General features: G+C 37.1%; 1 protein-coding gene across 6 annotated transcripts in view; it reads left to right on the top strand.

Moving 5' to 3' along the window:
* The window catches only part of Herc2 (HECT and RLD domain containing E3 ubiquitin protein ligase 2), a 202,151-nt gene that overhangs the window by 52,033 nt on the left and 124,373 nt on the right, over nt 1-25,745 (top strand). For 5 of the 6 annotated variants that reach the window (XM_078049112.1, XM_078049114.1, XM_078049113.1 and 2 more), the window contains 12 exons: nt 60-231; nt 2,423-2,596; nt 4,420-4,608; nt 5,227-5,378; nt 8,761-8,918; nt 9,007-9,120; nt 11,580-11,831; nt 15,205-15,398; nt 17,788-17,988; nt 19,948-20,203; nt 20,294-20,418; nt 21,353-21,531. In XM_078049112.1, the coding sequence (XP_077905238.1) occupies nt 60-231; nt 2,423-2,596; nt 4,420-4,608; nt 5,227-5,378; nt 8,761-8,918; nt 9,007-9,120; nt 11,580-11,831; nt 15,205-15,398; nt 17,788-17,988; nt 19,948-20,203; nt 20,294-20,418; nt 21,353-21,531 (2,166 nt within the window). The remainder of the gene's footprint in view (nt 1-59; nt 232-2,422; nt 2,597-4,419; nt 4,609-5,226; nt 5,379-8,760; nt 8,919-9,006; nt 9,121-11,579; nt 11,832-15,204; nt 15,399-17,787; nt 17,989-19,947; nt 20,204-20,293; nt 20,419-21,352; nt 21,532-25,745) is intronic. The other variant, XM_040275531.2, reaches the window with a different exon arrangement.

The following is a 25,745-nucleotide window of genomic DNA, read 5'->3' as shown; positions in this document are numbered from 1 at the left end:
GTCATGACAAAACAAGTTAACCTGTTTTTGCCTGAGAATAAATATATTTCCTCCCTCAGCCAAATGTTGTCTGCCATCCTGTTGTTGCTTCAATTGTGGGACAGCGGGGCACAGGAAACTGATAATGAGCGGTCTGCCCAGGGCACCAGTGCTCCACTTCTGCCTTTGCTACAGAGGTTCCAGAGCATCATCTGCAGCAAAGACATACCACACACAGAGGGGGACACACATGTAAGTATCACAGGAAACTTTGTGTTAGGTGTACTCTTCATTCTAGTTATATTAAAGACGTAGACTTTTATAAGCAAGGCCAGAGTGCATATCCATGGCAATAATGTCTCTCGGTATGTGTGTCCTTGATAATGACAGTAATGAGTCAGATGGGACAGGCTTGGGAGACCACGTGTGTGTTACCTTGACAAGGTAGAATATCACAAAAGCTGTTGGGATTCATCCATATGGCAGTGAGTGGCCAGAGCCACCTCTGAGCTATAGGTCTTGGACTCTGTATTCTCATTTTTAGATTGTGTATATTTCGTAGGAGGAATATGTCATGACATGGATCTAATGTACTTTTAGAGAGACCTTCCTCTTGCCTTGTGATGCTCTGTGCCATCTGGGAATTCTAACAGCAAGAAGACCATCACCAGATAGCCTTCAACTTAATAGCTCTAGAACCATGAGCCAAAATGAACCTCTTTTCTTTTTGAAGTAGACCAATACAGCAAAATAGACTAATACAGTATTTAAAATTCACTTTCCTTCATAGTCAAGCATAGCACAGCAGCTGCTTCGCACAATCAGGCATTAACTCACATACTCCAAGGACTCAGTGGTTCTGGCTCGGCACAGAGAAATCTGCTCAGTCAACATGGCAATTTCTCTTCTGATAAAGCCACGAGTACTCAGTTATGAGTAATCACCTCCCAAAGATGCCACCTCTAAACATTGTTCTCAGATTGTTTCTACCTTCTTAATGTCTCACAATGGTAATTAAGTTTTAACACATGAGGAGACTGAATCAAACCATATCCAAAACATAGCAGAAATGATAGAAGATGCAATGAAGGCTTGTTCACGTCCAGGAAAGAGGAGTGGGTTAGTAGAGGAAAGAAGAGTGGTATAAATCCTGACACTATTTCAAAAGCAAAGCCTGAGCAATAAGTCATTATCAGCTCTTACATCAATGATGCAGGGAGGTTTGCTGAAGGTCAGGGCTAAGGTCAGTGTGGAGAGGAGCCACAAATCCTATTAAAAGGTTTAGGGTTGGGGTTGTGGATCAGAGGTAGAGTACTTGTTTAGCATGCATGAGGCACTGAGTTTGATCCACAACACCACATAAAAACAAAATAAAGGTATCGTGTCCACCTACAACTAAAAATATATATTTCTTTTTTTTAAAAATGGGAAGTTGTTCAAAATAGAAAATCTCACTTTGTCCACATCAAAGGAATCCACACATGCAATCATCTTAATTGTCCATGTTAGTTCCTGCCCAGGAGACCTAGGTGACCCTTCATCCTCTATCACATCTATTGTGCTATTTATAGAAAAGATTTGAATCAGAAAGCACAGACTTCATTGTCAATGCAAAACCAAGTATAAAACACAAACTTGCAAATAAATATCAGAAAAGTACAGTGGAAATAGTGGTTCATTTTGTTGGCCCTTCCTGTGTGTCAGGCACCATGCAAGGCACGACATCTGAGTTGTTCCTGTGTTTAGTCCCAACTCCACACTTTACCAGTAAAGAGGCTGAGATAGTGGGGGAGTAGGTTCTGGATCTGTTCTGGAACCCTAGAACTGCTGTTCTTTACAAGTCTATGCTGAATTTTGCATCTTTTCTGGAAAGAGTTGACTATTCCATTTTTATGTTTTGGCTTGCTTTATCTATCATTTAGCACTCTTAAATGATAATACAGCTTTTTTGCTTTTGGAAGAATTAGAACTATGACTTAATTTGGAAATAAAATTAGGTTTTCCCCAGAGTGGGCAACATTTAGATTAAGGGGTTTTAAATTTTCATTTGGTTTAATAAGGGATTTTGTTTTTAATTTTCAACACCTGGTTGAAGTACTTTGTTGTTCCCATGGAACTTGTTCTGTGTTGTTCCAGGGACCCTGGGGGCAAACATGCCTGTAGGATAGTTTGGCCATAGTTATCCATGTGGAGTCTGCACATAGGCTTCAACTACATTTGATGCAATAAATATATAGATACATAGTCAGTGTTGTGTGCATTTATGTAGCAATAAATGAATAGATATATAGTATAACTATCATCATTTAATGGCTAAAATGAGCAGATTTTATAGATAATGCATAATTGTAAGCACCAACATAAAAACAGTGATTAGAGGCTAATTGTGTTACTTTACTTTTTTCCACCATTTCTGAATGTTTGTTTACTTTTTGTTATCTAGCTTTTATCTGGCCCTCTGAGCCCCAATGAAAGTTTCCTGAGGTATCTCACTCTTCCTCAAGATAATGAGCTTGCTATTGATTTACGACAAACAGCAGTTGTTGTCATGGCTCATTTAGACCGCCTGGCTACACCCTGTATGCCTCCTCTGTGCAGCTCTCCTACATCTCATAAGGTATGTGCTGGAGCAATATTTACTTATTTTTTACAATGTTGAGGATTGAACCCAGGGCCTTGAATATGCTAGGCAGACATTCTGCCACAGAGCTATACCCTCACCCTCTGGAGCAATATTAGTAGCACTCTCATATTCTCATTCTTTGCATGTGTAAGGCTTACTTTTTCTGGTATTGGCAATAAGAGCTGGCTTATAGTTTTTAAATGTTTTCACAGTTCAAATATTGTCACTGATACCATAGTGATTGATGGGCAAGCTGAGGTGCACGAGGCTTCTGAACCCAAACGAGGGTCCCAAGAGCTCACCTTTTATCCACATGGCCACAGGCCTTCCTGCTTGGTGAAGGAATTTCTGCCAAAAGTTAGTCTTTTTTTGTGGTGGTGAGAATTGAACGTAGGACATTGCGTATGCTAAGTATGCATTCTACCACTGGGTTATATTTCTAGCTTAGAGCCTTTTTTTTTTGTATACTCTGAACATGGGCTTTTATCTTAGTATGCAGAGGTGGTTATTGTACAATGATGATGTGATGATGTAGTTATATTTTATATATGATATATGTAATATTGATATGGTAGTAGTGATCTGCCATTGTGGAGAGTACCTGGGGAATGCCAGCCCACCAGGGACCTCACACATACAATCATAAAAGATTGAAACAGTCTTCCCCCATGGTATCCATTAGAAAACCAATGTTTGGAATGGAAATGAATATTGTCAGGGTCACATAGTGATCTTAGTTTTGAATCCAGATTTCTCTAGACTTTTATTTTTAATATGAATAAGAGTTATTTTATTTTACAGTTATATTTAAAAAATAAGTAATGTAATCACATGGTCCAAAAGTCAAAATTATATGCAAAGAGATACATACTGTTACTTACTTTATTGCCCTCTGTTTACCCAGTGTCCCTCCTGGTTGTTTTCACTTTTCTAATTTCCTCTGTAGCCTTTTGTTGTTCTGTGGAATGACCCTATTAATGGTAGCGTGCTATAGTTATTCTGTGTCTATTTTTCTCACTAAATATATATGTTAGAGAGTGTTCTGTATTAATAAAAAGAGCTTCTTTTTTAATTTTTTAAAACTAGCTTAATATGTCATGTATGGATGTATCCATCTCTCTTCCTTTTTAATATAATCTCCTGTTGGTGTATTCTTGGGTTATTGCTAAAATTTTGCTACCCAAATACTGTTGCAGTAACCTGCCTAGTACATGTGTTTCTCCATGTGTGCCAGTGGGATGACTTGTTGTGTGCTCGGCATCTCTAGATTGCTCCCATACAGTTTGGTCTCTTTCAGCCTCACCTATAAGGTTGGTTACCTCCCAGCCTTGTGTTTGGGCTTTTGAGTTTTTTCCTGTTGTTGCGTAAAATGGTAACCTAATGTGGTTTGAGCATTTTAAACTACTTTGAAGGGCTGCTAATACTACTTTTTATTTTTTAATTTTTTTTTTTTGGTAGTTGTGTATGGCAGCATACCTTTATTTTACTTTTATGCGGTGCTAAGATCGAACCCAGTGCCTCACATATACTAGGCAAGCATTCTGCCACTGAGCTACAGCCTCAACCTAGCTGATATTACTTTTTAATGGGCTTTGTTAAAATGAAACATTATGGAAAAAATAACCTGTTTATTTGTTTTATCTTACCAGTTAACTTAGGTAATGTGGAATATTCTGAGTTATTTTGATGTTTTGAATCAGCTTCCTTTCTTTCTTTCACTTGCTTTGTTTTTAGCTTGTAAAATATCAGTGTTATTCCTTGACAATTTTTTTTTTGTTGTTACAAAGGAAATGTTTATTTACTCTTTTATCTTACAGGGATCATTACAGGAGGTCATAGGCTGGGGTTTAATAGGATGGAAATACTATGCCAATGTGATTGGTCCAATACAATGTGAAGGTCTTGCCAACTTGGGGGTCACGCAGATTGCTTGTGCAGAGAAGCGCTTCCTGATCCTGTCGCGCAATGGCCGTGTCTACACGCAAGCCTACAACAGTGACACACTGGTGGGTGTTGTGGATGCTGTGGCTGCAAGCTTTCCTAGGTGGGCGGGATCTCTGCTACAGACACTACATGCTCAAGCTTTCTTCCACATCACTGATAAGCATCTGTTCTGTATGTTATTAATCATATTTAATAATCTCAGAATTAATCATTATTGTCAAGGATTTGAGTTGTTAAGATCAGGAACTCCTTACAGAGAAACCCACTCTTAGATACCTATTTATAAAACAAATTTTTGTATGTAAGCCCATTTGACTATGGGGCCAGGAAGGTAACAGAAGAGGGAGTTTGGGTTTTATGGGAATGGTGGCATCTTGGGGACATGTGCATTCTCCTTAAAGGAAGGTACTTCCCCTCTTGAGCTGTGTGTTCCTGTTGCACAGGGACAACCTGTACTACCTGGCACTAGTACTAGTCATGCCAAGGACCACTTGGAAGTTGTCTGCCTTCTTTTGGTTCATGGTGGGTTGGGTGGGACTTGAGAACCAGACTGCAATCTCTGGAGTCTTACAGTCTTTCAATTAGAACCCGTTGGTTCAGCAGATACATGATTGGGGATAGTCATTCTGTTTTCATTATCTTTCAACTTAATACTAATATTCTTATTTTTACCATTTTAGGCCCCACAATTGGTCCAGGGTCTCGCTTCCAGAAACATTGTAAAAATTGCTGCTCATTCTGATGGTCACCACTACCTGGCTTTGGCTGCCACTGGAGAGGTGTACTCCTGGGGCTGTGGGGATGGTGGACGGCTAGGCCACGGGGACACTGTGTATGTACAGCTTATTCCTGAAACTGACCTGTTCTCTTGTGTGGCTATATCCAAAACAGGATGGAAAAATGGAATATGACTGGGTGTGTTCCAGCTGCCCCAACATGTAGGGCTCAGATATAGAGGGGTGCTGTGATATGTCTTCCTTTAATGACTCCTTTAGGAGCTTTGCCCAGGAGTGGAGGTTGATGGAATCAGCCCTCTTGCTTGCTCTCCCAGATGAAGTAATGGCCAGCAGTTGCACCCATACCTTATTTTCTGAAGCAAATTTCATGTGTTGTCCCTTCATTCAAAAATATTTTATCTGTCACCAGCCAGTAAGGCCCTCCGTTTCCCTTGAACCATAGCATTGTTTTCATAGATACAAATATCAACAGTTTCTTGTTATTACTTTTTTGATGGAAGCTTTTGATTACTGTGAGAGAATAGAAATAAAACAGAGTGCTTGTTATAAATGTCTATTTATAAAAATGGAGAGGCCTGCCAGTTTCCATGGAGTGATAGACACTCATACTTTGCTGTTGTAAGTGGAGCCTGGCAGGAAAGATTTTGGCATTAGGCGAAATTGAAGCTACATAAGTGTGTTGATGTGATCAAGCACACTTCATGTGGTTAGAGCCATGAGTAGGAAGTGGGCAAGTGCACCATTGGGAACAATGTAATCCTGACTGAAGAGACCAGAGGGCATATAACCTGTTCACATTGCAGGGTGGGAATGTGGGACCATTGCTCATAAAATCTTCTGGGAAGAATCTCAATCCTTAAGAAAAGTAGGATACATGTAGTACATTATTCATGCAGAGTTAAAAAATATCCCAAATGTGATATAGTACTGTAAGGGACTCAAACAAATGTGGCAAAACTATAATGAAAACCAAAGTAACAGAATTCTTATTGTCAGACTGGAGAAGGTGGGATTGGCATGGGCACATGAGACTTAAGAGGCTCTGAGGTAGAGGGTGGGAAGTATGGGTGATTTGTTCATTGTTTTACTTTATGGTACTCTTACAGTTTACTAAGTACAAAATATTTCTTAAGAAAATCATTCTTAATTGATATTAAGTGCTAGAATGAGTAACTTGTCTCTTGTTCTAGGAGTTTAGGGAAGGAAAAAGATCAGTACAGATTGCAGGAGTTAGAAATTTTTGGGAGGAGTTAAACTTAAGCTAAACAAGAACGGAGAGGTTATATCCAGCAGAGTCATAGCTGTCCCTCTCTGACCCAGTGTCTCTAGTGGGTCATAAAGCAAGTAAACCATGTCTTTTGAGAGGCTAAAGTGGGTTTGTATAGATTTTCAGTAAAACAGGAAATATTCTGGATTGTAAGCATAGGACATTTTGAAAATGTCAAGATTTCTTTAATTAGTTAGACTTTTCTCTGCTGATTCTTACTTTTTTGTACTTTCTGATATAAATTGTAGTGTGGAGTGAACCCTGCTGGCTTCATTCTGTCTACATGTATTTAACAAATATATATAAATCTCAGCCACCTTTTTGAGGTTTACATACAATCAGATGAATCAGTTTGAAAGATATGATTGAATGGGTTGTCCAATGCAAGCAGTTGGGGAACCACCAGAGTCAAAATACAGTGTGTTTTTGTTGGTTCTGAGGCTTTCTTTGTATTCTTTGCAGATCCTTGCTCCTCATCTCCAGCTCCTGGCAACCTCTGATTTTCCCTTTGTTATTATTATTTTGTTTCTTCAAGTATTAACAGTATGTAAGATTTTGATTTTGGCTGTTGCTTTTTTTTTGTGGTGCTGAGGAGTGAACCCGGGGCCTTGTGTGTATGAGGCAAGCACTCTACCAATTGAGCTACATCCCAGCCCCTGATTTTGCCTTCTTTAAGTTAGCATAGTGTTTTTATTTTTGAGGGGCAGGAGGGCGGATACTAGGGATTGAACTCAGGGACATTCGACCATTGAGCCATATTCTGAGACCTATTTTGTATTTTATTTAGAGATAGGGTCTCACTGAGTTGATTAGCACCTCACTTTTGCTGAGCCTGACTTTGAACTCTTGATCCTCTTGCCTCAACCTCCCAAGCTACTGGGATTACAGGTGTGCACCACCATGCCCAGTTTAGCACAATGTTTTAAAATCCAGCCATGTTCTTGGGTGTATTGTTTTGATTATGATCTGTTGCTGATGAAGGACTATGGTTTGAGATGTTTTAAGTAAAGCTTCCATGGATTTTATTGTACAAGCCTTATCTATTTATTTATTCTGTGGTACTGGGGATTGAATTTAACACTTCATAATGCTAGGCAAGTGTTCTACCACTGAGGTACATCCTCAGCCCTTTTTGTTTTGAGACGGAGTCTTGCTCAGTTGCTGAGGCTGTCTTCAAACTTGTGATCCTGTTGCCTCCGCCTCCTGAGTAGCTGGGATTACAAGTGTGTCCCACTGCACCTAGTTGTAAAAGACTAATAGACACTGTTTTTGATATTCTACTGGATACCTTAGTTTGTGTTGTGTTCCAGTTTAGTAAGAGTGTTGGCAATGTAATGTTTGAATTCTCTCTACTTAGTTATTTGTAAGATCTGTGATAGTCTACTCTTTTTTTAAAAAAAGTTTAAAATTTTTAAATTTTTGAGATAGTCTATTATTTTTTTTTTTTTTTTTTTTTTTTTTTTGCGGGGGATGGCATACCAGGGATTGAACTCAGGCTCTTGACCACTGAGCCACATTCCCAGTCTTATTTTGTATTTTATTTAGAGACAGGTTCTCACTAAGTTGCTTAGCACCTTACTTTTGCTGAGGCTGGCTTTGAATTCTCAAGATCCTTCTGCCTCAGTCACTTGAGCTACTGGGATTATAGGCTCATAGGTGTGCGCTACTGTTCCTAGCTTGATAATCTGTTCTATTTTTTTTTCTTTTTTAGTATTTTTAGCTGGTGATGGACCTTTATTGTATTTATTTATGTGTGGTGTTGAGAATTGAACTCAGTGCCTCAGACATGCTAGGCAAGTGCTCTACCCCTGAGCTGCAAACCCACCCAATAGTCTATTCTTTTCTTAAAAATATACAAAATTTAAATTTATTTTAAAATTAAATATATTCACTTATTTGTCCAGGAGTAGTAGATTTATTATTGAGTCATTGTCTTCTGCATGTGGTCAGCAGAATTTCTGAACACTTACACTTCAACATTTTGGCCAATAGTCTATTCTTTTTTTTAAATTTTTAAACATGTTTATTTTATTTGTTTTTATTTTTATGTTGTGCCAGGGATCGAACCCAGTGCCTCACGCATGCTAGGTGAGCGCTCTACCACTGAGCCACAAACCTGGCCCCTAGTCTGTTCTTGATAGTGAACTTCCTTTGCTAACACTAAAAAGTGCTTAGAAGGGAATTCATATTTGTTCTGTTCCTCCTCACAGGCCTCTCGAGGAGCCTAAGGTGATCTCTGCTTTCTCTGGAAAGCAGGCTGGGAAACACGTGGTGCATATCGCTTGTGGAAGTACTTACAGTGCGGCCATCACTGCTGAAGGGGAGTTGTACACCTGGGGTCGTGGGAACTACGGCCGGCTGGGCCATGGTATGTCTCCTTTGTGAGAACATGAGCAAGTGGTAGAAGGTTGCCTTATCTGAGACGACTTAAGTAACACATTTACATCTGTTTGAAGGTTCCAGTGAAGACGAAGCCATTCCAATGCTGGTAGCTGGACTTAAAGGACTGAAGGTCATTGATGTTGCATGTGGGAGTGGGGATGCTCAAACCCTGGCTGTGACTGAGAATGGTAGGTAGAACTCGTATTACCCTTGGCAGATTCTCAAGAATGCTGATGGCTACTTGCCCGAAGGAGGGACATTTGGAGTAGAGTAACCCTCACAAAGCTGTTTTGCCCGGTTTACATTTAGATGGGTGTGGGTCTCAGTGGCCTCAGTGAAGAAGCCCATGAAGTTCTAGGACTTTGGCTTATCCAAAGCCAGCCAGTTCATTAGGGGCCACTTGTTCTTCCTTGAGTATTTTAATTTTTAACTAAGAATCAGAATTAAGTGGAATAATTGATTTTCTTAATTGTGTCTGTTAATATATTCTCTAATGTTCAGCCATGCTTGATTTCTTGTGGCAAATCCTGCTCAGTCTTTGTGTATTGTATAGTCTGATACCACATTGTTTTCTTGTTTTTAATTATTCTTTTGTGCTTGTTAAAGTGTATTCGTTTTCTATTTTTTGGTACCAGGGATTGAACCCAAGGGTGCTTAACCACTGAGCCACATCCTCAGCCCTTTTAAAATATTTTATTTAGAGACAGGTCTCACTGAGTTGCTTAGGGCCTTGCTAAATTGCTGAGGCTGGCTTTGAACTCTCAATCCTCCTGTGTCAGCCACTGTGCCTGGCTATTTATCAGGTTTGATGTTTTGAATCACTTTGTTTTTTAAGATTTGTATCTGTCTGTCAATATTATGTCAGTCTGTCTTCAATTATCATTGGGGAATATGTCTGTTAGAATCAGCTGGGGAATCTCTCAGCCTGCTCTTTCCTACAGAATTGGAACCACCCATTGAGAATTGACTTCTGGGAATTTCTTTGGTGAATGATCAAAGATTATTTTAGGCAATTTCATATCCACATAGGTCCTACTACTGTTGATGGAACAACAGTGCAATCATCTTACTTTTGCTACTGTAAGTCCTAGAGAAGGATGATCTCATCTGTCATTTGAAAGGTTCTTTCTGACATGAAGCTTTTGATTTGATATTTCATTGTTGTTTTTAAATGTCCATTGTTGAGTGAGTAATACTTTACATAACTTCTGACCAGGAAATATTTATTTATTTGAAATAGGTTTTAGGTATGTTGCCCAGACTGGCCTTGCACTTCTGGGCTCAAGCAGTTTTCCTGCCTCAGCTTCCTACATATCTGAAACTATGGGCTTGGGCCACCATGTGCAGCTAGAAAATATTTTCTTACGTAGCTATGTTAGGATATTGTCCTTGGTATTCTTTGTGTAAAATTGCTGTGTTAAGAAAACTTTATGATTATAATGTTGATGTTGAATAAATTGCCATGAATAGGACTTATGGATTTATCTATCTCACTCTGATATTTCTTTAATGCAAATCTTTTAAGGAAATGTCCTGGTCTACACCATATTTTGAGAGACTAGTACAGTAGAGGCATCCTGCCCTGTGCGGTCTGGTCTGAGGATGGCTTCACCAAAAAACATTGGTGAAAGTGGGGAATTGCCAGGTGGGCTGCATAAACAGCAGAATTTTAGCTAATGTGTATAAAAGTGTATGTACTCTGCGATCTTTGTGTGTACATCTGCTGAGTTTCTTTCATGGCCATCTAATAGTTCACCATCTGCTGTTTTCAGTTTAGATCAAGGGTTGGCCTATTTTTGCAAATAGAGTTGGTTTGGAACATAGCCAAATCAGATCGCTTATGTGTTGCCTGCAACTGCTTTCCTGTGACAATGGCACATATTGGGTCATTGTGACAAAGACTACCATCCATAAAGGCTAAAAATGCTTATCAATATTTCAGAGAATATTTGTTGATATTAGGTATAGTTTATTTGAAATAGAGCAATCTGATATTTTCTTTCTGATTTCTTCCTTCTGATTTTCTTCTCTTTTACCTCTGCCTGATTTAATAAAAAAGGCTTTTTTTTTGTTTTGTTTTTATCAATTCCCTGTGTTGAGGTTTTGCAAAGTATTCAGTTTATTTTCCATAATTAAAGAAATTCGCTTTTTTTGCAATTATATTTTAGCCCTGTAGTAATGTTTAATCAAATTATATAATATTTCTACTGACAAATGCAGTTAGAAACAAATATAATGCAACAATTGAACTGTGGTCAGTGTGGTGGGAACAGAAGCATGCAGATACACTGTACAGTGGTCAGTGAACTGTAGCAGAGTGCTGTGGGCCTCAGTTCCAGTGTTTTCTGCAAACAATGGAGCTTTTGTTCTGTGTTCAGCATTTTGTTGAAGTAGTATCAAACTAGTAAGTGTCAGGACTTTGTTTTTTATTTAATTAAATAAAGCAGCACAGCTTTCCTTTTTAAAAGTTTTCTTCTATATTAATGTGAAGTAAAAATTAGATTTCATTTGATCAATAAACTCCAGGTTAATATTAACTACATACATTGTTGATCTAGATTTGTGTGTGCTATGTTATTTTCAGTCATTAAAAAACTTCCATAGAAATATACAGTTATTTTAACCTAAATACATTTGTATTTTCTAGGGCAAGTATGGTCTTGGGGAGATGGTGATTATGGGAAATTGGGCAGAGGTGGTAGTGATGGCTGCAAAACACCAAAGCTGATTGAAAAGCTTCAAGACTTGGATGTTGTCAAAGTCCGCTGTGGAAGTCAGTTTTCAATTGCTTTGACAAAAGATGGCCAAGTTTATTCCTGGGGGAAGGGTGACAATCAGAGACTTGGACATGGAACAGAGGAACATGTTCGTTATCCCAAACTGTTGGAAGGCCTGCAAGGTAAGTACAGATATATACTTCTAAAACTCTTTGAGGAAGTTTCCTTGATATTCTTTTAAAGTCTTTTTAGATTTATTAACCTGACATTCCATGAATGGACTATCATTAGAAACTTTTACTAATATCTTGATAAGCGTAGGTAGTAATTGAAAAGTGATTTGTATACATTAAATTATAGACTTGTTTTCCCAAATTCAATTTGAAACCCACTCAGTTTTGCTAATATTGGAGAGGTTTTTGTTTTTTGGTAAGCACCCCTTTGTCAGTGCAGTGAATTTAGTGAGGGTGACTTCTGTCTTGGCAAAGTCAGATGTTCTTTTTTTTTTTTTTTTTAGAGAGAGAGAGAGAGAGAGAGAGAATTTTTCTTTATTTTTTAGTTTTCGGCAGACACAACATCTTTGTTTGTATGTGGTGTTGAGGATCGAATCCGGGCCGCATGCATGCCAGGCGAGTGTGCTACCATTTGAGCCACATCCCCAGCAGATGTTCTTAACTATAGATTCCACTGAGACCATGGATACATGTTGTGTTGTGGGGCCACAGTGGGAGGTTGGCTTGGATGTACCTCAGGTGGTCTGATTTAACTTGTCATTGATGCATATATCTTACATGCTTTGTTGTACAGATGTCCAGTGTGCATTGGAGTTAGAGGGAATAGGTGGGAGCCCAGATGCATAAGTATGAGAGCAGGTAGCTCTTCAGTGATCTGCCAATGTGGGCAGAAAGGATGAAAACATCTGTAGGAAGACTTTTTTTTTTTTTTTATTGTAGATGAACACAGTACCTTTATTTATTTATATTTATTTTAATTTTTTTTCTCTTTCTAGGAATCCTTTAATTCACAAAAATTGTGTTTGTATACATATATGGTACCCAATATAATTTTTTTAGGATTAGTTTTTTTAAAAAATTTATTTATTTTTGCATTACTATTTGTTTATTTTTATGTGGTGCTGAGAATCAAACCCAGTGCCTCACACCTGCTAGGCAAGCACTCTACCACTGAGCCACAACTCCAGCCCAGAAGGCTCCTTTTTTTAAAAATATTTTTTAGCTCTTTTATTTATTTATTTATTTGATTTCAGCAGATACAACTTTGTTTGTATGTGGTGCTGAGGATCGAACCCAGGCCGCACGCATGCCAGGCGAGTGCGCTACCGCTTGAGCCACATCCTCAGCCCTAATTTTTAGCTCTTGTTAGAGCTTTATTTTATTTACTTATATCTGGTGCTGAGAATCAAACCCAGTGCCTCACACGTGCTAGGCAAGCCTTCTCCTGCTGAGCTACAACTCCAGCCCCTGTAGGAAGACTCTTGAGTGCTATTAAGCCACTCTTACAAGAGATTGTATGCTGAAGGAAGTGGATGTCTACGGAAACTATGGTGATTGGATTTTAGAAAGGATTTTTAAAAGGGGAAAACTTCTACACCATTTGCCTTGGTGGCGGTAGACGATCTCCATAGTAATGGAGAGTTGGTGCAGTAGTGGTGAATTGACAAGTAAACATGGAAAAGGGGGGAGTTCAGTGAGTGGTGGATCATCAGGTGGGTCCTGTAGTATTTGCTTGGTTAAGGGGTGAGCATCCTTTTTCTTAAAGGGCCAGATTTTAGGTATTTTAAGTTATTGGGCCTGACTGTTTCCACCCAAGTTTATTCACAAAAAGAAGCCATAGACTGCATCTGCTGGAGGATTGGAGTTTGATAGATCCCTGCACTAATTCATTCATTCTTTTTTTTATGTTTTTGCTTCCTTATTTAGGGAGTTTGAAAGTTGGACATTAGATTGCTAGTTCTTCATTAGTTTTATTGTAAAGCATCTTAATATGTTGATCATTAGGAGTCTTACGTGTTCATAAGGTATTTATTATTTTTCAAGGTTCTGAGATACGTTGTAGAGTAATATAATTCATTGTATATTAAGGAACTATATTGGAATTTCCTTTGCCTCTTGTTTATATTCCCCTACTAGTAAAATATCTTCCTCAGTACATTTATTAGATAGAGAAATAATTTACTATGAGAGTATTTAAATTATTGTTGGTAAAACTTTTTTTTTTTTTGATGTTAACTTGTGGTGGTCTCTTTAGATGGAATCGTTCTTACTGTAGTAGTTTCTCAGCTGAAATATATGTTGACATTTCTCAGAAGCCCTTCTTGTTTTGGTCATGTTAGATTTACTCACAAAGAAAAATATCCTTTAACAGTATTTAAATAGCAAAAATGTTTTAAAATATTTATATCTTATGACTTTGAGGGAAAAATAGATATCCTTTTAAGAATACTTCCCCATTGAATAGTGTGCTTTGCATAGTTATACAAGGAATTGGAGAATGTGATCTAATGATTAACTAAAGATACACTTGTTTCACTTATGTAATTACTTGTCAGAATTTGTGAGAATGTTTGGTAGCCAGGGAGTGTTTAAAAACCAAATTCTTTCCATCAAGAAGTCTCTTACAAGAGTTGGATGAAAAGAGGCCACAGAAGTAGTTTTCATAAAAGCTTCCTGTGAAGTGACACTCTTAAGTATATTCTCTAATCCACCAAAATTCTTGAACATTGCAGAGGGACAAGGGATCAAACTCAATCCTGTGATCTTCCTAATTAATTACCAAAGCAGTCTTTATACTATATTTAATATGAATCTCATAAAATTAAGGATGTGAAGTTTTGAATTTTCATTCTAAATTTGTTCACTGGAGTCCTCAGTAAATTACTTCATATCATTAAAAAACAAAACAAAACAAAACAAAAACACAGTAGTCTCTTTCTTAATGAAAATCTGAGTAAGGAGAAAAAAAAAATCAATAGATCCTTTTCATACCCTAGCATTAGTTTCTTTGTAGGCTAGGGATCTCAAAAATTTAAAGCCGAAAAAAATAACAGAAACTATGTTTTTTTTTTTTTTTAAGAATATATATTTTTAGTTGTAGATGGACACAATACCTTTATTTTATTTATTTATTTTTATGTGGTGCTCAGGATTAAACCCATTGCCTCCCATGTGTTAAGCAAGCGCTCTACCACTGAGCTACAACTCCAGTCCCCAAAGCTTTTATAACATCCTCAAAGCAAATGAATTATGATTAATACTAAGAAATTATCTTGGTGCTAGGGTTGTGGCTCAGTGGTAGAGCACTTGTATGCGAGGCCCTGGGTTTGATCCTCAGCACCACATAAAAAATAAATAAATAAAACAAAGATATTGTGTACAAGTAAAATAAATAAATATTAAAAAATGTTAAAATCGAAAGAAATTATCCTGATGAAGTTAATTATAAGTGCCTTCTAATCTCAATAGCTGGGTTCAGATATCTTTTTTGCATCAGAAGCTACAGGTTTGAAGCTGCAACTGTCTCCCTCTTTCCTCATAGGGAAGAAAGTGATTGATGTGGCTGCAGGCTCCACCCATTGCCTTGCTTTGACAGAAGACAGTGAAGTGCATAGCTGGGGGAGCAATGACCAGTGCCAGCACTTTGACACCTTGCGTGTGACCAAGCCGGAACCTGCTGCACTGCCAGGACTGGATACCAAGCACATAGTTGGAATTGCCTGTGGGCCTGCCCAGGTACTGAGTATATAGTTTGGTTTGGTATTTTGTACAATTTTGTTTTCCAGTTGTTCATTGCTAGTGTATGGAAATACCATTGATAACTTTTTGCATGGTCCTAATGTTCTGCAAATATACGAAGCCACAAATTAGTTCTGTGAGCTTTACTGTAGTTTCCTTGGCTTTTTTTTTTCTCTGATAATTATGCTATTTCCATATAGAAACAGTTTTCTTTCTTTTAGTCTATGCTTTTTATATCTTTTCCTGACTTTGTTGCACTGGCCAGAAATTCTATGTGATGGTAAATAGGAGAGACAAGAGTGGGCATCCTTGTCTTACTTCTGATCATAGAAGAAAAGTATTCAGGCTTTCACTGTTAGCTATGAGGTTAACTGTGGTGTGGCTCATGCTTCCTTTCTTTTCTTTTTCTTTTTCTTTTTTTTTTTTTGATGGATGCCTTATCAGATTAAAGCAGTTTCCTTTAATTCCTATTTTGTTTTTTGGAAGTTTTCAAAAATCCTGAATGGACATTGAAATTTGCCAAATGCCTTTTCTTCTCAAATAATAGTTTTCTCTCTTTTAATCTGTTTATATAGTAGAATATACTAATTTTCAAGTATTAACCATCCTTATATAACTGGGATAGACCTCACTTGCTCATTATTATTGTTATGTTTTTAATATTTATTTTTAAATATTAAATAAATATTATGTTTTTAAATATTAAAAACATAACAATACCTTTATTTTATTTATTTATTTTTATGTGGTGCTGAGGATTGAACCTAGGGCCTTGTATGTGCTAGGCAAGCGCTGAGCCACAACTCCAGCCTACTCATTATTTTTAAAGGAAGTAAATCATTAATTTATTCACTCATTCATTTATTTTTGAGGTACTGGGAATTGAACCCAAGGATGCTCTACCACCAGTCCTTTTATTTTCTGTTTTGATATAGGGTCTCACTAAATTGAGGTTGGCCTTGAACTTGCAAATTTCCCGCCTCAACCTCCTTAGTCACTGGGATTACAGGTGTGCAAGCACAATACCTGATTAGATATTTGTTCTTGGGTGATTTTCATGGTTTGTGGCACTCAGGAATTGTTCCATTTCATTTAGGTTGTCCAATTTTAGTACAAAAAGTTTTCCTTTGTATTTTTTTTTTTTTTTTTTTTTACTAACCTTTTGAAGTCTGCAGGGTCTGCAGTGATATCTCTTTCTCTTTTTAAATTTCTGATACTAGTAATTTGTATCTTTTCTCTTTGTTAGTTTTTAAGGTTTTTTAATTTTGTTGATCTTTTCTATTTTTGTAGTTTCATCCATTCACTCCCCCCACCTTTTTTTTGGGGGGGGGCGGTTAATTTCATTGTTTTCTGCTCTTTTTGTTTTTCACATTAGCTTGTATTGGGTTCACCACTTCTTCTTTTTTTTTTTTTTTGGTAACTTAAAATGGAATCCTAGATTGTGGATTTTAGGCCCTTCTTATTTTGTACCATATAAGCATTTTCCTCTACATAGTGCTTTAACTGCACCTACAGATTTTGCTATGTTTTTATATTTGTTCATTTCAAATTATTTTCTAATTTCTCTTGATAATTGTTTTTTGACAAATTGGCTCTGTGTGTTTTAATTTTAAAGTGTTTGGAGCTTATCATATTATCATTTTATTATCAATTTCTAGTTCAATTCTGGTTTGGTTGAATAAACTATATGATTTTAGTTCTCTTAAATTTTTTAAAATTTGTTTTAGGTCTCAGGATAAATTCTGTGTTTGCTTAAGAAGTGTATATATTTTGTTTTTGTGGGGTGAAATGCTCTATAAATGTCAGATCCAGTTCATTGATAGTATTGGTGGAATTACTCAGTTCTTCTGGATCTTTGACAATTATTTGTTTTCTCTCTCACTAGGAGGGTAGTATATATGTACCTAATATTTCATTATCTTCTTAGAGCTACTGTTGTACCATTTTAAGGGGATTGAGGGCCTCATTACCATCTACTAGTGTATACTACTAACTTTGAGAGTAAAAAGATTTTTAGAAACCTTTTTTTTTTTGATATGGCAAAATGAGATAGGGTTAGTGAAATGGGAGAGGAAATTGGAAACTGATAATATGTGAGCTAACCAACAATGAAAGGACAAATCCATTTGGCAGTTAGATGAGTAGATTATAATTTAAAAACATTTTTAGTTATAGATGGGCACAAGACCTTTATTTATTTATTTTTATGTGGTACTGAGATTTGAACCCAGAGCCTCACACATGCTAGGCAAGTACTCTGCCACTGAGCTACAGCCCCAGCCCCCATTTAAGGCATCTTTATATGTACAGTGGTAAATCTTTACTATAGGACAGACCAGTAGCTGAATTTGTAGATTCATCTTAAGTTCTTTTGTCTCTTTCATAGAGCTTTGCCTGGTCATCATGTTCTGAATGGTCCATTGGCCTCCGTGTTCCCTTTGTGGTGGACATCTGCTCTATGACTTTTGAGCAGCTGGATCTCCTGCTGCGGCAAGTGAGTGAAGGGATGGATGGAACTTCTGACTGGCCCCCACCACAAGAAAAAGAGTGCATGGCTGTTGCAACACTGAATCTTCTACGACTTCAGGTGCCTCTGCTTCTTTTATAAGTATCGCAGGAATTCATAAGAATGTTTGTGCATATTGAAGAGCATTGGTTTTAGCTCTCTAGGTGAACTGCTCATGAAACTTTTAAAGCATTTTAGAAGTAATTATGATGGAGTAATGTTAAAATTTGATCTGGTCATTTTATGTTTATCCTGGAAGTCAGTCTTTGCATGCAGGTAAGAGTGTGTATGGATTGTGTTATTTCTGCTACCATGAACTTCTTGGCATTTGTTGGTGGGGGATAGTCTTGAATTTACTGTTGTTGTAGATGGAGAAATGACTGGTGAGGTAGAAGGTGGTTGAGAGAGAGAGTAGGTTCCTAGCTGAGAGACTAGTGCTAGCCATCTCTCCTCTGGACTGTGGAAGCTCTGTACAGTAAGCTCAGTTCCCCACAGCAGTGCCTTCACTTCTTCATAGTGAAAATGCTTAAAGCTTAAAAAAAAAAAGCTACAAAAATCAACTTACCTTCCTTCCTTCATTGGTAAGGATGCATTAAACCTAAACTCACCCTTTCTACCTTCAGAGTTCTGATTATCAGGTGTTCTGTTCCATTATATTAGGTCCAAGGCACAGTGTTAGTTTTTTGTGCCTCTGAAAGAATTGTTTCCAATTGCAATTTGCAAGACACATTCTGATTTTACAGATGTTCAAACTTAAAAAAAAAAAAAAGATACTTCTTAGGATTGGTTAAATGTTATATTTATTTTTTAACTTCCCTCTGATTATCACTTTTAGGAGGCTATAATTACACAGATATGTAGTCTTTTTTTTAAATAACCAATTTATTTTCTCATTTTTTGCTTGCATTCCCTCCCCGCTAGATTCTACTCATTTCTGTTTTGCTGAGATTCATAATTTTTTTCATCAGGATATATGAGGCAGAAAGTCTGAAAAAAATATATTTACTTCAACCTCTCTTAAGATAATTTAATAGGATTTGGTTTTTAGGTTATCTGAATTTTGTTAGTTTATTTGTTTATTCTCTGCTGATTTTTTGAGTTTTTCTATTATGTATGCATAGCTGTGTTAAAAAATTTATTCTTATGAAATGCCTCACATCAGTGCCTTCACTTCTTCATAGTGAAAATGGTTAAAGCTTAAAAAAACAAGTCTACAAAAATTAACTTATCTTCCTTCCTTCATTGGTAAGGATGCATTAAACCTAAACTCACCCTTTCTACCTTCAGAGTTCTAATTATTAGGTGTTCTGTTCCATTATATTAGGTCGTGGGCAAAATCTTTTTAAGTTCAGTTTATAAAAATACATGTTAAATAGGGGCTGGGATTGTGGCTCAGCAGTAGAGTGCTCACCTAGCACAGGTGGGACCTAGGTTTGATTCTCAGCACCACATAAAAAAATAAAGGCATTGTTTTGTGTCCATCTACCAAAAAAAAAAAAAAATTCTCTCTCTCTAAAAAAAAAAAAAAAGTCTAAAGGGGAAAATGTGCAATTTTCTCATAAACTTAAAAAACAAACAAACAAACCATATTAAGGTTGAATATCCCAAAACTGAAAATTCAAAGTTCAGTATACGCCAAAATTTGAAATTTTTTGAGTGTCAACATGATGCCATAAGTGGAAACTTCATTGTGTGCAAACTTTGTTTTATGCATAAGCATTAAAAATATTGTAAAAATTACTTTCAGATTATGTGTATAAGATATATATGAAACCTAATTTTCAATTTTTATATTTAGATTCAGGTCCCATCCTCAATACAGCTCATGTAAATATGTAAATATCATACAATTGAAAACACCCAGGTCCAAAATACTTCAGGTCCTAAGCGTTTTGGCTAAGGGATACCCAGCCTATATTGAAAAGTTAATTTTGTTTATTTAAATAATACTTTAGATTGGGTTTTATTTGGTATATAATAAGATTTTGAAATCTGTTTCCTTTTAAGCATTCTAAGTAAAAATTGTTTCTCTCCTTTCAGTTGCATGCTGCCATTAGTCACCAGGTTGATCCGGAATTCCTTGGTTTAGGTCTGGGCAGTGTCCTTTTGAACAGCCTGAAGCAGACTGTGGTGACCCTGGCAAGCAGTGCGGGTGTGCTGAGCACCGTGCAGTCAGCTGCCCAGGCTGTGCTGCAGAGTGGCTGGTCTGTGCTACTGCCCACAGCTGAGGAGCGGGCCCGGGCGCTCTCTGCTCTCCTGCCCTGTGCAGGTGTGCCTGGGCAAGGCATGGGCTTGGGTGAGGAATAGGGAGGGTTAGGGGAGTTCAGATAGGGGTTTAGAAGGGGATTTTACTTAAAGTCGCAGAAAAAACAATTTCCTTTTCTAGTTTCAGGCAATGAAGTGAATATAAGTCCAGGTCGTCGATTCATGATTGATCTGCTTGTGGGCAGCTTGATGGCTGATGGAGGATTAGAGTCAGCCTTAAATGCAGCAATTACTGCAGAAATCCAGGTACAGCTCTTGGAATGCATGGTAGCTAACAGGGCAATTTTACCTGATAGTGAGCTGGGGTTTACACTACTGTACTCACAAGTATAGAAATCATGACCTATTGCAGAATTGTTGGAGGAAGTGAAACACAAAATTTTTAGTCACATTTAAGTATTTTCTTAACATAAAATTCTTATCTTTCTTCTAATTGAAAACAAATAAACCATTATTTAAGTGTGAAAAAGTGCTCTCACTTGGGTCTGTTTTAGTGAAATTGACAGCTACTCCTTCATCACATAGATCATTTCCATCACTCAGAAAGATCTTTGCCCATTTACACTTTCAGTTAGGACACTCCCTGCCCCTTAGCTTAGATGAATTCTGCCTGTTCTGAATGTCACATAAATAGAATCATGTAGTAGGAAATAGAATCATATAGTAGATTCTTTCCTCTTCTGTGTCTTCTTTGTTTTGCCTCAAATCCATCCATATCATTGCATGTATTGGTGTTTGTTTTTATTATTGAGAAATATTCCATTACTGTTGGCTTATTCATTCTTCTATTGAAGGACATTTGATTTTTTTTGGTTTTTGATTATGTAAAGCCTCTGTAATCATGCTAGTACAAGTTCTTTAGTGAACATATGTTTTCCCCTTGGTTAAAAACTTTGGAGTGAATTTTGCTAGGTCCTAGGGTGAGCCTGTGTTTATAGTTTCCCTGAGTGGCTTTATCATTTACATTTGAACCAGCATATATGGGAATTCTAGGAGATTTTACTTAAACTGAGCAACCGAATGGGATTTCTGATGAGGTGTGTGTGCCAGTGTCACCAAATGTGTGCATTTCCTCACAGAGGCTGGGATAGCTGGACAGTGGAGTCAGGGATCAGCCTAGCATTCCTCCATGCCTACTAATGAGATCATTGGTCATTAATTTTTGTTTCATGAGTTACAGGATATTGAAGCCAAAAAAGAAGCACAGAAGGAAAAAGAAATTGATGAACAGGAAGCAAATGCCTCAACATTCCATAGAAGTAGGACTCCGTTGGACAAAGACCTTATTAACACAGGGATCTATGAATCTTCTGGCAAACAGTGTTTGCCTCTGGTTCAGCTCATACAGCAGCTTCTTAGGTAAATAATATTAGCTGCATAATGTTTTAATTAGTTATCATTTTCATGTAATTTAGTGAACTCTAGTACTAAGATTTTAAGAATTTGTTTGCTGAAAATTTTTCTGAAAATTACCTAGTGTCGATTTGAGGGTAAAGAACAGACTTATAAATATAGATGAGAGGAGAGGTTGGAGAGTATGAGGAGATTCTAAGGATTTTTATGGAAGAGAACTTGAAGTGTGCAGTAAACACATAAAAAGAGTCATATCTGCATTGACAATGGTTAGATGCATTTGAGACTGTCATGATAAGATTTGTTTTTAAAAATTTGTTGTATCCTGCCTAATTTTGTAAATTATAGATTTGTGTATATTATTTCGTAAGACAATTTTTAAAAACAAAGTAAATGAAAGTGGTGAATATTATTTTGGAAGGCTAGACCAGGAAGAGATTCAGACTGTTAGAAGAGGCTAATCTTGGAAAGAGCCAAAGTGGTCAGACAGAGTTGGCTAAAAAAGGTGATTTAAAAGAACAAAAAAATCAACATGATTTATAAAAGGGATTTGTTAGAAAGTGAAAAATAGATTGTACCTGTATTTAGTAAAACTTTGCTATACATGAACTTAGATTCCTAGTTTATTATATTTTCTGCTTCCAGAGAAAGTAGACCCCGAAGTGTGTTGGATAAGGCAGCTGAGTGCACAGCAGAGACCCAGGCAGTGGCTGCTGCTCTGCCTACCTATTCTCAGAGGAGGGGTTCCTTTGGCTTGATCCCTACAGTAGAATTTAGTGGGCATGTAGTGACATTTTGAAAGAGGAAGTTTTAGTTCTAGTGTTTCTTCGGTTTTAGTAAACATTTTTTTGAAAAATGTTTTTTCTGAAGTTTTTTCTCATTTTCTTTCATCAGCATTCTCTACATTCTGACCTTTTAATTTAACAAATTAAAATAGAGAATTGACTGTACATAGTTTGTGGTAATAGAAATATCTTGGGCTTTGTTCTTAGAAAATTTTAGTTATAACTACTTGTAAACTTGGCAGGTGAACCTCTGTGCAGCATGGTAATGTGGGAGTAAGAATAAGAGCTGTGTTTACTTTCAGAGTTAATTCAGGATCAGATGATAAAATGGGTGTTTAAGTGCTTGGTAGTTAAGATACAAAGTTTTATGCAGAAGTTTTAAAGCAAAATTTTTTTCCAGAAGTGCTAAGTTGGTGAATGCCTCTTTCTTTACTGAGGAGATGTGTGTGTCATGGGCCATTGATGTCCCTGGCAGAGGGCTAGTGCTAGTTTCCTATTGTGGATCTCTTGTTCTCTAAGGGGAGACCAGTGTTTCTTCTCTCTTGTGTATTCAAGAGTATTCATTGGACCTGCAGAAACTGGTTTGGCTAGCCCTCTACTGTCCAGTTTGGCTGTCATTCACCACAGTTGATTAGCATTTGAAATGTGTCCATTGTGGCTGAATATCTTATCTGTTTACCTTTTATTAATTAAAAGTAAAATTAAAAATTTAAAAATTTATTCCTTTTTCAGAACTTTTAAGTCTATTTGGGATAGTAATCATATGTATCTACTTTTTCTAACTATACATTTTATGAATCAAGTGTGGACCAGGTATTTTAAATGAAAATCTAATTGTCCAAATTGAGATGCTACATAGGTTAGCTCCAATGGCTCCTGAAGACTTACTATGAAAAAACAAAAACAAAAACACAAAGCATTGTAAAATAGGTCTATAGTTTTTTTCTTACATTAATTCATGTTGAAATGCCATTTTTAACATGTTGGGATGTGCTAGCTTTCCATTACAGTGACAAAATATTTGAGACAATTTATAAGGAAAGAAGGTCATTGTTTCAGTCCACAGTTTGTTGACTCTCTTACTTTTGGGCCTATAGTGAGGTGGTATGTCATTGAAGGAGCATGTGGCAGAGATGCTACTCATTTCGTGATGACCGGGAAGCAAAGAGAAAGAGAGAGGGAAGGGCCAGGGTTTTGATATCTTCTTCAAGGGCATGTCTCCAATGAGCTAACTTCCTTCCATTAGATCCCATCTCTTATGAGTTCCACCACTTCCTATTAGCACTAAACTGAGCACCAAGTCTTCAACACACGGAACATTCAGGGATACTTAACCAAATCATAACATGGAATAAATATATTATTAAAATTAATTTCATGTTCCTTTTTACTTTTATTAATATGACTAATAGAAGATTTCAAATTATACACACGACACTACTGGTGTTGTTTATCTAGTTCTGTGCTATCCTCACAGTCCATTTTCTTTATTTTTTTTTCTATTGAGTATGTGTTTTTCATTTCTGTGGCATCTGGGGTCCTGTACATTTCTTTGGTTCCACAACAGATTTATAATAAAAATGTTGCTATTTAAGAAGCATGAAACCAGAACTTAAGTATAGAAGTAAATTTTGCCTCATAAAAATTTTAGAGAATTGGAAAAGAAAAATGTATTCATAGCCTTTTTATTAACAGAACACCAATGATCCAGGCTCTTCACAAGTATAGACAATGTGTCCCTCCATTTGTGTGGATAGATATAATTTTATTTACTTGCATGTTGGTGAGTGGAGGATATTTATATGTAGATTTGGATATTTATATGTATTTCTTTCAGCCTAAAGATGAAAGAGATTTTAGAGACATTTCATGTCCTTTAGTGTATAGAAAACTTGGGTTGAAGAAATTACTACTTGCCAAAAATAAGCTGGGAATAGATTTGAGAATAATTCTTCATTCTTAACACTGGCAGAGAGCCACAGAATACCATTTTTTTAAAATTGTAGTTGAATACAATATCTTTATTTAATTTAATTTTTTTTATTTGGTGCTGAGGTTTGAACCCAGGGTCTTGCACGTGTGAGGCAAGTGCTCTATTGCTGAGCCACATCCTCAGCTCCCAGAGTACCATTTTTATTAAAAAGCAAAGAGCAGTAAAGTTTTTTAAATTGGTGAACCCTACTGGAATTAGATTTTAAATTTTATGATAAGGAAATAAGTTAAAATATTTATGATATTTTGTTACTATCTTGCTTCTTTAGGTATAGCATAAGAGCCAAATTCTAGACTTGTTCCTTCTGTTTCAGTGTTAGGGAAGATTATTGGGTAGCGAAGTTGAAAGTTGAGGTCAGATGGCAGTGGCAACCCCAGTGCATGCTCATCTTTATTTTGTGTGACAAGGATGATGCATTGCTCCTTCATAGGCAGTCTGGGTGTGAGTCAAGTTGCTGTGGGACTTTTAGCCACTGACTATGTCTGTCTCTTGCTCCTGTCCTCATTTACACTGTTGACAGTTTCCTGGTATGAACCATGGAGCAGGTCTCACTGTTAGTTCTTCTCAACAAATCTACTGTCATATTAGGAATTAAAGAAGTGAAGCCAAAAGCATGTCCTTGACCTTGGTGTTATGCAGAGATCCTCAGGTCTGTCTTTTGGTGGCAGTGGTAGTGAAATGTATTGTACAGCCTAGCCACACACACTCTTGGCTTGGATGGGGCTGGTGGGATATACCTGGTTCAGTGGCAGCCCTGGAACCAGGCCCTACTTCAATTGTTCTCCCCTCTGTTGAATTCTGACTTCAATAATCTACTCTGTCCTTTTTATTCTCAGTACCAGAGATTGAGTCCTAGCTTGCTTATTGCTTGAGACTGTTGCTGTGTGGCAGGGTCCCTCTCCCTCATCCCCTCTAGTTTGCTTTCACCCTGTCCTAAGAGTTACCTTCTTTGAACACATTTGTGGCAGAGGTCATTTTCCTTTCAAAACCTCAGTATCTTGGTGTTGCAGAATCTAGTCCTAATAGCCTGGCCCTCTGTTACCTTCAGTGTCCCCTTCCTGCTTCTGTGTCTTGTTCTCCTCACCTTTGTTCCTTTGTACTCTACATTATGGAATCAGAAACTTTACTGTTCTTCTAATGGAACCTCTTGGAAACTCATGATCTTTGTCCTTTCTCCCCATCTGCTGATGGCTCATGCTCATGGCTCAATTCACATTGCTTACTTGGGATTGGAGTTAATGCCACTTTCCTTGCTGCCATGTTCTTTGGGCACCTGTTATGCTGCCCTGGAGTTGTTTGAACCTACTTTGGTCTCCTTTCTCATATTCTCTGTGTCCTGATTACCCTCCACATGACCTGCCCCATGTTGCCCGTGCTGGTCACGTAGAAACAGCAATGCATGCAAGTCTTGTCTTTTTTTTTTTTTTTTTAATTTTTTATTT

Source organism: Ictidomys tridecemlineatus, chromosome 5 (genome assembly GCF_052094955.1).
Source record: "Ictidomys tridecemlineatus isolate mIctTri1 chromosome 5, mIctTri1.hap1, whole genome shotgun sequence".
NCBI lineage: Eukaryota > Metazoa > Chordata > Mammalia > Rodentia > Sciuridae > Ictidomys > Ictidomys tridecemlineatus.
Note: the sequence above shows the minus strand (reverse complement) of the source record. Positions and strands in the feature narration are given on the sequence as shown.